General features: G+C 41.0%; 1 protein-coding gene across 19 annotated transcripts in view; it reads left to right on the top strand.

Moving 5' to 3' along the window:
- Positions 1-13,603, top strand: part of PLCB4 (phospholipase C beta 4) — a 419,746-nt gene that overhangs the window by 396,281 nt on the left and 9,862 nt on the right. For all 19 annotated transcript variants that reach the window (XM_021921227.1, XM_021921224.1, XM_021921225.1 and 16 more), the window contains one exon: positions 11,553-11,654. In XM_021921227.1, the coding sequence (XP_021776919.1) occupies positions 11,553-11,654 (102 nt within the window). The remainder of the gene's footprint in view (positions 1-11,552; positions 11,655-13,603) is intronic.

Below are 13,603 nucleotides of genomic sequence, written 5' to 3'. Positions count from 1 at the left end.
CTGCCTTACAAGAGCTCCTGAATGAAGCATTAAACATGGAAAGAAACAACCTGTACCAGCCACTGCAAAACCATGCCAAATTGTAAAGACCATTGATGCTATGAAGAAACTGCATCAATTAATGGGCAAAATAACCAGCTAACATCATAATGACAGGATCAAATTTACATATAACAAAACCTTAAATGTAAGTGGGCTAAATGCCCCAATTAAAAGACACAGACTGGCAAATTGGATAAAGAGTCAAGACCCATCAGTGTACTGTATTCAGGAAACCCATCTCACATGCAGAGACACACATAGGCTCAAAATAAAGGGATGGAGGAATATCTGCCGAGCAGATGGAAAGCCAAACAAACAAACAAACAAACAAACAAAAAGCAGTGGTTGCAATCCTAGTCTCTGATAAAACAGACTTTAAACCAACAAATATCAAAAGAGACAAAGAAGGCCATTACATAATGGTAAAGGGATCAATTCAACAAGAAGAGCTGGGGGGCGGAGCAAGATGGCCGAATAGGAACAGCTCCAGTCTCCAACTCCCAGCGCCAGCGACACAGAAGACCGGTGATTTCAGCATTTTCAACTGAGGTACTGGGTTCATCTCACTGGGGAGTGCCGGACGATCAGTGCTGGTCAGCTGCTGCAGCCCGACCAGCGAGAGCTGAAGCAGGGCGAGGCATCGCCTCACCTGGGAAGCGCAAGGGGGAAGGGAATCCCTTTTCCTAGCCAGGGGAACTGAGACGCACAACACCTGGAAAATCGGGTAACTCCCACCCCAATATTGCGCTTTAAGCAAACAGGCACACCAGGAGATCATATCCCACACCTGGCCGGGAGGGTCCCACGCCCACGGAGCCTCCCTCATTGCTAGCACAGCAGTCTGTGATCTACCGGCAAGGCAGCAGCGAGGCTGGGGGAGGGGCGCCCGCCATTGCTGAGGCTTAAGTAGGTAAACAAAGCTGCTGGGAAGCTCCAACTGGGTGGAGCTCACAGCAGCTCAAGGAAACCTGCCTGTCTCTGTAGACTCCACCTCTGGGGACAGGGCACAGCTACACAACAACAACAACAACAACAACAAAGCAGCAGAAAACTCTGCAGACGCAAACGACTCTGTCTGACAGCTTTGAAGAGAGCAGTGGATCTCCCAACACGGAGGCTGAGATCTGAGAACGGACAGACTGCCTGCTCAAGTGGGTCCCTGACCCCTGAGTAGCCTAACTGGGAGACATCCCCCACTAGGGGCAGTCTGACACCCCACACCTCACAGGGTGGAGTACACCCCTGAGAGGAAGCTTCCAAAGCAAGAATCAGACAGGTACACTCGCTGTTCAGAAATATTCTATCTTCTGCAGCCTCTGCTGCTGATACCCAGGCAAACAGGGTCTGGAGTGGACCTCAAGCAATCTCCAACAGACCTACAGCTGAGGGTCCCGACTGTTAAAAGGAAAACTATCAAACAGGAAGGACACCTACACCAAAACCCCATCAGTACATCACCATCATCAAAGACCAGAGGCAGATAAAACCACAAAGATGGGGAAAAAGCAGGGCAGAAAAGCTGGAAATTCAAAAAATAAGAGCACATCTCCCCCGGCAAAGGAGCGCAGCTCATCGCCAGCAACGGATCAAAGCTGGACGGAAAATGACTTTGACGAGATGAGAGAAGAAGGCTTCAGTCCATCAAATTTCTTAGAGCTAAAGGAGGAATTACGTACCCAGCGCAAAGAAACTAAAAATCTTGAAAAAAAAGTGGAAGAATTGACGGCTAGACTAATTAATGCAGAGAAGGTCATAAACGAAATGAAAGAGATGAAAACCATGACACGAGAAATACGTGACAAATGCACAAGCTTCAGTAACCGACTCGATCAACTGGAAGAAAGAGTATCAGCGATTGAGGATCAAATGAATGAAATGAAGCGAGAAGAGAAACCAAAAGAAAAAAGAAGAAAAAGAAATGAACAAAGCCTGCAAGAAGTATGGGATTATGTAAAAAGACCAAATCTCCGTCTGATTGGGGTGCCTGAAAGTGAGGGGGAAAATGGAACCAAGTTGGAAAACACTCTTCAGGATATCATCCAGGAGAACTTCCCCAACCTAGTAGGGCAGGCCAACATTCAAATCCAGGAAATACAGAGAACGCCACAAAGATACTCCTCGAGAAGAGCAACTCCAAGACACATAATTGCCAGATTCACCAAAGTTGAAATGAAGGAAAAAATCTTAAGGGCAGCCAGAGAGAAAGGTCGGGTTACCCACAAAGGGAAGTCCATCAGACTCACAGCAGATCTCTCGGCAGAAACTCTCCAAGCCAGAAGAGAGTGGGGGCCAATATTCAACATTCTTAAAGAAAAGAATTTTAAACCCAGAATTTCATATCCAGCCAAACTAAGTTTCATAAGTGAAGGAGAAATAAAATCCTTTACAGACAAGCAAATGCTTAGAGATTTTGTCACCACTAGGCCTGCCTTACAAGAGACCCTGAAGGAAGCACTCAACATGGAAAGGAACAACCGGTACCAGCCATTGCAAAAACATGCCAAAATGTAAAGACCATCGAGGCTAGGAAGAAACTGCATCAACTAACGAGCAAAATAACCAGTTAATATCATAATGGCAGGATCAAGTTCACACATAACAATCTTAACCTTAAATGTAAATGGACTAAATGCTCCAATGAAAAGACACAGACTGGCAAACTGGATAAAGAGTCAAGACCCATCAGTCTGCTGTATTCAGGAGACCCATCTCACACGCAGAGACATACATAGGCTCAAAATAAAGGGATGGAGGAAGATTTACCAAGCAAATGGAGAACAAAAAAAAGCAGGGGTTGCAATCCTAGTCTCTGATAAAACAGACTTTAAACCATCAAAGATCAAAAGAGACAAAGAAGGCCATTACATAATGGTCAAGGGATCAATTCAACAGGAAGAGCTAACTATCCTAAATATATATGCACCCAATACAGGAGCACCCAGATTCATAAAGCAAGTCCTTAGAGACTTACAAAGAGACTTAGACTCCCATACAATAATAATGGGAGACTTCAACACTCCACTGTCAACATTAGACAGATCAACAAGACAGAAAGTTAACAAGGATATCCAGGAATTGAACTCATCTCTGCAGCAAGCAGACCTAATAGACATCTATAGAACTCTCCACCCCAAATCAACAGAATATACATTCTTCTCAGCACCACATCGTACTTACTCCAAAATAGACCATATAATTGGAAGTAAAGCACTCCTCAGCAAATGTACAAGAACAGAAATTATAACAAACTGTCTCTCAGACCACAGTGCAATCAAACTAGAACTCAGGACTAAGAAACTCAATCAAAACCGCTCAACTACATGGAAACTGAACAACCTGCTCCTGAATGACTACTGGGTACATAACGAAATGAAGGCAGAAATAAAGATGTTCTTTGAAACCAATGAGAACAAAGATACAACATACCAGAATCTCTGGGACACATTTAAAGCAGTGTGCAGAGGGAAATTTATAGCACTAAATGCCCACAAGAGAAAGCAGGAAAGATCAAAAATTGACACTCTAACATTGCAATTAAAAGAACTAGAGAAGCAAGAGCAAACACATTCGAAAGCTAGCAGAAGGCAAGAAATAACTAAGATCAGAGCAGAACTGAAGGAGATAGAGACACAAAAAACCCTCCAAAAAATCAATGAATCCAGGAGTTGGTTTTTTGAAAAGATCAACAAAATTGATAGACCGCTAGCAAGACTAATAAAGAAGAAAAGAGAGAAGAATCAAATAGATGCAATAAAAAATGATAAAGGGGATATCACCACCGACCCCACAGAAATACAAACTACCATCAGAGAATACTATAAACACCTCTACGCAAATAAACTGGAAAACCTAGAAGAAATGGATAATTTCCTGGACACTTACACTCTTCCAAGACTAAACCAGGAAGAAGTTGAATCCCTGAATAGACCAATAGTAGGCTCTGAAATTGAGGCAATAATTAATAGCCTACCAACCAAAAAAAGTCCAGGACCAGATGGATTCACAGCTGAATTCTACCAGAGGTATAAGGAGGAGTTGGTACCATTCCTTCTGAAACTATTCCAATCAATAGAAAAAGAAGGAATCCTCCCTAACTCATTTTATGAGGCCAACATCATCCTGATACCAAAGCCTGGCAGAGACACAACAAAAAAAGAGAATTTTAGACCAATATCCCTGATGAACATCGATGCAAAAATCCTCAATAAAATACTGGCAAACCGGATTCAGCAGCACATCAAAAAGCTTATCCACCATGATCAAGTGGGCTTCATCCCTGGGATGCAAGGCTGGTTCAACATTCGCAAATCAATAAACATAATCCAGCATATAAACAGAACCAAAGACAAGAACCACATGGTTATCTCAATAGATGCAGAAAAGGCTTTTGACAAAATTCAACAGCCCTTCATGCTAAAAACGCTCAATAAATTCGGTATTGATGGAACGTACCTCAAAATAATAAGAGCTATTTATGACAAACCCACAGCCAATATCATACTGAATGGGCAAAAACTGGAAGCATTCCCTTTGAAAACTGGCACAAGACAGGGATGCCCTCTCTCACCACTCCTATTCAACATAGTGTTGGAAGTTCTGGCTAGGGCAATTAGGCAAGAGAAAGAAATCAGGGGTATTCAGTTAGGAAAAGAAGAAGTCAAATTGTCCCTGTTTGCAGATGACATGATTGTATATTTAGAAAACCCCATTGTCTCAGCCCAAAATCTCCTTAAGCTGATAAGCAACTTCAGCAAAGTCTCAGGATACAAAATTAATGTGCAAAAATCACAAGCATTCTTATACACCAGTAACAGACAAACACAGAGCCAAATCATGAATGAACTTCCATTCACAATTGCTTCAAAGAGAATCAAATACCTAGGAATCCAACTTACAAAGGATGTAAAGGACCTCTTCAAGGAGAACTACAAACCACTGCTCAGTGAAATAAAAGAGGACACAAACAAATGGAAGAACATACCATGCTCATGGATAGGAAGAATCAATATCGTGAAAATGGCCATACTGCCCAAGGTAATTTATAGATTCAATGCCATCCCCATCAAGCTACCAATGAGTTTCTTCACAGAATTGGAAAAAACTGCTTTAAAGTTCATATGGAACCAAAAAAGAGCCCGCATCTCCAAGACAATCCTAAGTCAAAAGAACAAAGCTGGAGGCATCACGCTACCTGACTTCAAACTATACTACAAGGCTACAGTAACCAAAACAGCATGGTACTGGTACCAAAACAGAGATATAGACCAATGGAACAGAACAGAGTCCTCAGAAATAATACCACACATCTACAGCCATCTGATCTTTGACAAACCTGAGAAAAACAAGAAATGGGGAAAGGATTCCCTATTTAATAAATGGTGCTGGGAAAATTGGCTAGCCATAAGTAGAAAGCTGAAACTGGATCCTTTCCTTACTCCTTATACGAAAATTAATTCAAGATGGATTAGAGACTTAAATGTTAGACCTAATACCATAAAAATCCTAGAGGAAAACCTAGGTAGTACCATTCAGGACATAGGCATGGGCAAAGACTTCATGTCTAAAACACCAAAAGCAATGGCAGCAAAAGCCAAAATTGACAAATGGGATCTAATTAAACTAAAGAGCTTCTGCACAGCAAAAGAAACTACCATCAGAGTGAACAGGCAACCTACAGAATGGGAGAAAATTTTTGCAATCTACTCATCTGACAAAGGGCTAATATCCAGAACCTACAAAGAACTCCAACAAATTTACAAGAAAAAAACAAACAACCCCATCAAAAAGTGGGCAAAGGATATGAACAGACATTTCTCAAAAGAGGACATTCATACAGCCAACAGACATATGAAAAAATGCTCATCATCACTGGCCATCAGAGAAATGCAAATCAAAACCACAATGAGATACCATCTCACACCAGTTAGAATGGCGATCATTAAAAAGTCAGGAAACAACAGGTGCTGGAGAGGATGTGGAGAAATAGGAACACTTTTACACTGTTGGTGGGATTGTAAACTAGTTCAACCATTATGGAAAACAGTATGGCGATTCCTCAAGGATCTAGAACTAGATGTACCATATGACCCAGCCATCCCATTACTGGGGATATACCCAAAGGATTATAAAGTATGCTGCTATAAAGACACATGCACACGTATGTTTATTGCAGCACTATTCACAATAGCAAAGACTTGGAATCAACCCAAATGTCCATCAGTGACAGATTGGATTAAGAAAATGTGGCACATATACACCATGGAATACTATGCAGCCATAAAAAAGGATGAGTTTGCGTCCTTTGTAGGGACATGGATGCAGCTGGAAACCATCATTCTTAGCAAACTATCACAAGAACAGAAAACCAAACACCGCATGTTCTCACTCATAGGTGGGAACTGAACAACGAGATCACTTGGACTCAGGAAGGGGAACATCACACACCGGGGCCTATCATGGGGAGGGGGGAGGGGGGAGGGATTGCATTGGGAGTTATACCTGATGTAAATGACGAGTTGATGGGTGCAGCAGACTAACATGGCACAAGTATACATATGTAACAAACCTGCATGTTATGCACATGTACCCTACAACTTAAAGTATAATAATAATAAATAAATTAAAAAAAAAAAAAAAAAAAAAGAGAAGAGCTAACTATCCTAAATATATATGCACCCAATACTGGCACATGCAGATTCATAAAGCAAGTCCTTAGAGACCTACAAAGAGACTTAGACTCCCACACAATAATAATGGGACACTTTAACACCCCCACTGTCAATATTAGACAGATCAATGAGACAGAAGGTTAACAAGGATATCCGGTACTTGAACTCAACTCTGCACAAAGCAGACCTAATAGACATCTACAGAACTCTCCACCCCAAATCAACAGAGTATACATTCTTCTCAACACCACATCACACTTATTCTAAAATTGATGACATAATTGGAAGTAAAGCACTCCTCAGCAAATGTAAAGGAAGAGAAATCACAACAAACTGTCTCTCAGACTACAGTGCAATCAAATTAGAACTCAGGATTAAGTAACTCACTCAAAACTGCACAACTACATGGAAACAGAACAACCTGCTCCTGTATGACTACTGGGTAAATAACGAAATTAAGGCAGAAGTAAAGATATTTTTTGAAACCAATGAGAACAAAGACACAACGTACCAGAATCTCTGGGACACATTTAAAGCAGTGTGTAGAGGGAAATTTATAACACTAAATGCCCACAAGAGAAAGCAGGAAAGATCTAAAATTGACACCCTAACATCATGATTAAAAGAACTAGAGAAGCAAGAGCAAACAAATTCAAAAGCTAGCAGAAGGCAAGAAATAACTAAGAGCAGAACTGAAAGAGATAGAGACACAAAAAACCCTTCAAAAAATCAATGAATCCAGGAGCTGGTTTTTTGAAAAGATTGACAAAATTGATAGACCACTAGCAAAACTAATAAAGAAGAAAAGAGAGAAGAATCAAATAGATGCAATAAAAAAATGATAAAGGGGATATCACCACTGATCCCACAGAAATACTACCATCAGAGAATACTATAAACACCTCTATGCAAATAAACTAGAATATCTAGAAGAAATGGATAAATTTCTGGACACATACACCCTCCTGAGACTAAACCAGGAAGAAATTGAATCTCTGAATAGACCAGTAACAGGCTCTGAAATTGAGGCAATAATAGCCTGCCAACCAAAAAAAGTCCAGGACCAGACAGATTCACAGTCAAATTCTACCAGAAGTACAAAGAGGAGCTGGTACCATTCCTTCTGAAACTATTCCAATCAGCAGAAAACAGGGAATCCTCCCGAACTCATTCTATGAGGCCAGCATCATCCTGATACCAAAGCCTGGCAGAGACACACACAAAAAAAGAGAATTTTAGACCAATATCCCTGAAAAGCATCCATGCAAAAATCCTCAATAAAATAAATACTGGCAAACCAAATACAGCAGCACATTGGAAAGCTTAATCACCATGATCAAGTTGACTTCATCCCTGGGATGCAAGGCTAGTTCAACATATGCAAATCAATAAACATAATCCATCACATAAACAGAACCAGTGACAAAAACCACATGATTATCTCAATAGGTGCAGAAAAGGCCAACAAAATTGAACAGCCCTTCTTGCTAAAAACTCTCAATAAACTAGATACTGATGGAACGTTTCTCAAATTATTAAGAGCTATTTATGACAAACCCACAGCCAATATCATACTGAATGGGCAAAAACTGGAAGCATTCCCTTTGAAAACTGGCACAAGACAAGGATGCCCTCTGTCGCCACTCCTATTAAACATAGTGTTGAAAGTTCTGGCCAGGGCAATCAGGCAAGAGAAAGAAATAAAGGGTATTCATTTAGGAAAAGAGGAAGACAAATTGTCCCTGTTTGCAGATGACATGATTGTATATTTAGAAAACCCCATCATCTCAGCCCAATATCTCCTTAAGCTGATAAGCAACTTCAGCAAAATCTCAGGATACAAAATCAATATGCAAAAATCACAAGCATTCCTATACACCTATAACAGACAAACAGAGAGCCAAATCATGAGTGAACTCCCATTCACAATTGCTTCAAAGAGAATAAAATACCTATGAATCCAAAATCCAACTCACAAGGGATATGAAGGACCTCTTCAAGGACAACTACAAACCACTGCTCAGTGAAATAAAAGAGGACACAAATAAATGAAAGAACATTCCACCCTCATGGATAGGAAGAATCAATATCGTGAAAACGGCCATACTGCCCAAGGTAATTTATAGATTCAATGCCATATCCATCAAGCTACCAATGACTTTCTTCACAGAATTGGAAAAAACTGCTTTAAAGTTCATATGGAACCAAAAAAGAGCCCACTTTGCTAAGACAATCCTAAGCCAAAAGAACAAAGCTGGAGGCATCATGCTACCCGACTTCAAACTATACTACAAGGCTACAGTAACCAAAACAGCATGGTACTGGTACCAAAACAGATATATAGACCAATGGAACAGAACAGAGGCCTCAGAAATAACACCACACATCTACAACCATCTGATCTTTGACAAACTCGAAAAAAACAAAAAATGGGGAAAGGATTCCCTATTTAATAAATGATGCTGGGAAAACTGGCTAGCCATATGTAGAAAGCTGAAACTGGATCCCTTCCTTATACCTTACACCTTACACAAAAATTAATTCAAGATGGGTTAAAGACTTAAATGTTAGACCTAAAACCATAAAAACCCTAGAAGAAAACCTAGGCAATACCATTCAGGACATAGGCCTGGGCAAACACTTCATGACTAAAACACCAATAGCAATGGCAACAAAAGCCAAAACAGACAAATGGGATCTAATTAAACTAAAAAGCTTCTGCATGGCAAAAGAAACTACCACTAGAGTGAACAGGCACCCCACAGAATGGGAGAAAATTTTTGCAATCTACCCACCTGACAAAGGGTTAATATCCAGAATCTACAAAAAACTCAAACAAATTTACAAGAAAAAAACAAACAACCCCATCAAAAAGTGGGCAAAGGGTATGAAGAGACACTTCTCAAAAGAAGATATTTATGCAGCCAGCAGACACATGAGAAAATGCTCATCATCACTGGTCATCAGAGAAATGCAAATCAAAACCACAAGAGATGCCATCTCGTGCCAGTTACAATGACAATCATTAAAAAGTCAGGAAACAACAGATGCTGGAGAGGATGTGGAGAAATAGAAATGCTTTTACACTGTTGGTGGGAGTGTAAATTTGCTCAACCATTGTGCAAGATAGTATGGCGACTCCTCAAGGATCTAGAACTAGAAATCCCTTTTGACCCAGCAGTCCTGTTCCTGGGTATATACCCAAAGGATTATAAATCATGCTACTATAAAGACATGCACACGTATGTTTATTGCAGCACTATTCACAATAGCAACGACTTGGAACCAACCCAAATGTCCACAATGATAGACTGGATAAAGAAAATGTGGTACATATGCACCATGGAATACTATGCAACTGTACAAAAGGATGAGTTCGTTTCCTTTGTAGGGACATGGATGAAACTGGAAACCATCATTCTCAGCAAACTATCGCAAGGACAGAAAACCAAACACCTATGTTCTTACTCATAGGTGGGAATTGAACAACAAGATCACTTGGACGCAGGGCGGGGAACATCACACCCAGGGGCCTTTTGGGAGGTGGGGGGCTGGGGGAGGGATAACATTAGGAGAAATACCTAATGTAAATGATGAGTTGATGGGTGCAGCAAACCAACATGGCACATGTATACCTATGTATCAATCCTGCACATTGTGCACATGTACCCTAGGACTTAAAGTATAATAAAAAATAAATAGAACAAATAAACCCATGGAAAAAGCACTTTTCAAAGCAACAGCAGTATTTTAGCTTTTACTCAAACCCCTGGTGGTTGTGTTTCTTCCTCATGATCACAGCCATTATTCTTGGTTACAAATCTTTGCTTTCTTGACATTTGTCTGCAACATTTGGTCATTGGTGTTTGCTGAATGAATGAATACAGAAAGGTCAATTTCCTAACAAGTTATGGTAAAATCTGAGAGTGATCTTCTTGGGTCCAGAGTTTCTATACATGTTCCTGCTGAAGTGGCTCTAGGGTAGCTAAGTGAGCAACTCTCCACTTCAGTGTTGCCCATCTCGTTGGATGCAGAGCAAATAGCAGTGCCTAGGTAACCTGACTGCTTGGATGCTGGTTTCCAGGCAGTGCTTTCAATAGATCTCCATAGGTTACAGAAAAAAAAATTTGTAATCATATACTATGTAGCATTTAAGTTTTATTCCTTTAATGCACACATAAATAAACATGTGTGTCATGCATACACATGCATTCACACATTCACACATACAGTGGTTGGTCACCTGCAAACCTACTTTTTTGCTGTTCCCTGTGCTTGCTTGAAACCATTTAGTCCCTTTCATTCCTGTGGCTGATAGAAACAGGAAGGCTGTTTGTGAGGGTTAGAACATTTTCTCTCTCTCTTCCAGTCCATCTGGTCCCATATAATATGAGGCAAAGATGAGATCTTTATATTAATAAGCAAAAATACTGTCTTGTCATCACAGGCCATCACTGTCACTTCACCACTAGGTGGCCACTGCCCCTCAGGGATCAGCATCCATATGGCTTGGGGTCCCTTCCCTCCTTTTTCCAAAATACAGAAGTTGATGAGCTCGATAATAGAAAAAAAAAGAGTGAGAGGAGTAAGCCTAGTCATATTGCTATAAACAGAAGTATTTTTGGGTTTTTTCCATGTTTAGATTATGTCTATATAAATAAAATGTAAACTTTACCATTGTAACCATTAAGTGCATGGCATTAAGTACATTCACATTGTTGTGTACCCGTCACTAACACCCACCTCCAGAACTTTTTCATTTTCCCCAGATGAATCTCTCTACCCATTAAAAACAAACTCTACATCCCCCTGCCTGTTTGTTTTCTTGTTTTTAATACATAGGGAAAGCAAGGAAATGCGAGCACACCAGGCTAAGATTTCTATGGAAAATAGCAAAGCCATCAGCCAAGATAAATCTATCAAGAATAAGGCAGAACGGGAAAGGTAAGTCTGAGAGTGCTCACTGCAGGAATATGGCATTGACTTGAGGACACAGTCTCAACTTTCTTTACATGTGTACACACAAACACAACTGAGACATAAAAACAATTGTGACTTTTGACTAGGAATTCTGCTATTATAACTGCAATGAAGATTTGTTATCACTGTAGAACAATCGTCCACATTTTCTGGTTGCTTACTACAACCAGTAAAATCACTTTACATTCAATATATATGTGCTGCTTTACAAACAAAGTTGTATAAAATATGACATAATATAATTTTTTTTATTTTATTTTTTTTGCTTGCTTGTTTTGAGACGGAGTCTTGCTTTTTCACCTAAGCTAGAGTGCAGTGGCCCAATCTCAGCTCACTGCAACCTCCGCCTCCTGGGTTCAAGCGATTCTCCTGCCTCAGCCTCCCTAGTAGCTGGGATTACAGGCATGTACCACCACACCTGGCTAATTTTTGTATTTTTAGTAGAGATGGGGGTTTCACCATGTTGGCCAGACTGGTCTTGAACTCCTGACCTCAAGTGATCTGCCTGCCTCAGCCTCCCAAAGTGCTGGGATTATAGGCGTGATCCACTGCGCCCAGCCTACAGTCAATACAATTCTGAAGCATCCTTCCCAGGTTCCATTGGGTCATTCTGCAAGCCTCTCCACTGCTCAGGTGTCAGTCTGTTCTGGATGGGCCAGTTCTGAATAGCAGCAGCAGTCAGGGGGATGGTCTTCATCAGTGTTCCTTCACGTGGGATCATCTTTAAAGCTCCCATCCCGTTTGTCTCATTTGTCCTTATGTTAGGTGAATTTTCTGGAAGCAGACCAAGACAGGAATTGAGGTGCTTGTGATTCACTGAGGAAGGGACCTTCAGAGAAAGGGAGTGAGGAAGCAGGAAGGCCCAAGACAGGCCCTAAGCAAGGATGTGGTCTCACCTAGGGTCACTGTAACCTCAAATAAAAAATTGTACCACAGATTTGTCCCTCTTTGAAGCAAGAGTACCAGGCTTTTGTGTTTCTGTATTAGGCAGTCATTGGCTGCCTGAGATTGGGGGAAAGGTTTATGTGGCCTCCATAGAAGGTGTCAGGTGCAAGCCCTTTAGACACAGCTGGTAAAGGGGATCTGAGGAGCCGTCAATAGTCATGTTACCCAAGGGATAGGCACTTAATTCCTAGCGATCACCTGTGCTGCCCGTCATCCACCTCGGTAAACCTCTGAGAATACAAATGCTGTCAGCTCCATAACCACTACACCACCAGCAGTTAGGGACAGCGGGGTTCCTTCTATGGGGGGAATAATACCTAGCATGAAGGTGGCCTTCTGGCTGAAGTCCATGTCTCAGAGAAAAGCTGTTTTATGAGCCAGGTACAGTGGTTCACACCTATAATCCCAGCACTTTGGAAGGCCGAGATGGGCAGATTACCTGAGGTCAGGAGTTCGGGACCAGCTTGACCAACATGGTGAAACCCCATCTCTACTAAAAATACCAAAAAATTAGCTGGGCGTGGTGGTGCATTCCTGTAATCCCAACTACTCAGGAGGCTGAGGCAGGAGAATGGCATGCACCCGGGAGGCGGAGCTTGCAGTGAGCCAAGATTGCTCTACTGCACTCCAGCTTGGGTGACAGAGCAAGATTCCATCTCAAAAAAGAAAAGAAAAGAAAAGAAAAAAGTGTCATTCTCTAGATGTTATTCTCAGATAAGCAACTTTGTTTAAGGGCCTTATATACATGGACATGACACCTTCTTCAGCTTGAAAACACCAAATATTCCAGCCATGATAAAACCTCATTAATTTGAACTGTTTTAAACTGTCCAAAGTGAAATATAGAATTAACCATGACAAATGTGCCAATTAATAGCTTTTTACCATCTTTTTCAAATATGTGACAAAGTGGACTTTAGCTTAGTTGAGGTCAAATTATCTTCAATTTGGAGTTACTGCTAACTTAA

This window comes from Papio anubis, chromosome 16, assembly GCF_008728515.1.
Source record: "Papio anubis isolate 15944 chromosome 16, Panubis1.0, whole genome shotgun sequence".
In the NCBI taxonomy this organism is placed as follows: Eukaryota; Metazoa; Chordata; class Mammalia; order Primates; family Cercopithecidae; genus Papio; species Papio anubis.
Note: the sequence above shows the minus strand (reverse complement) of the source record. Positions and strands in the feature narration are given on the sequence as shown.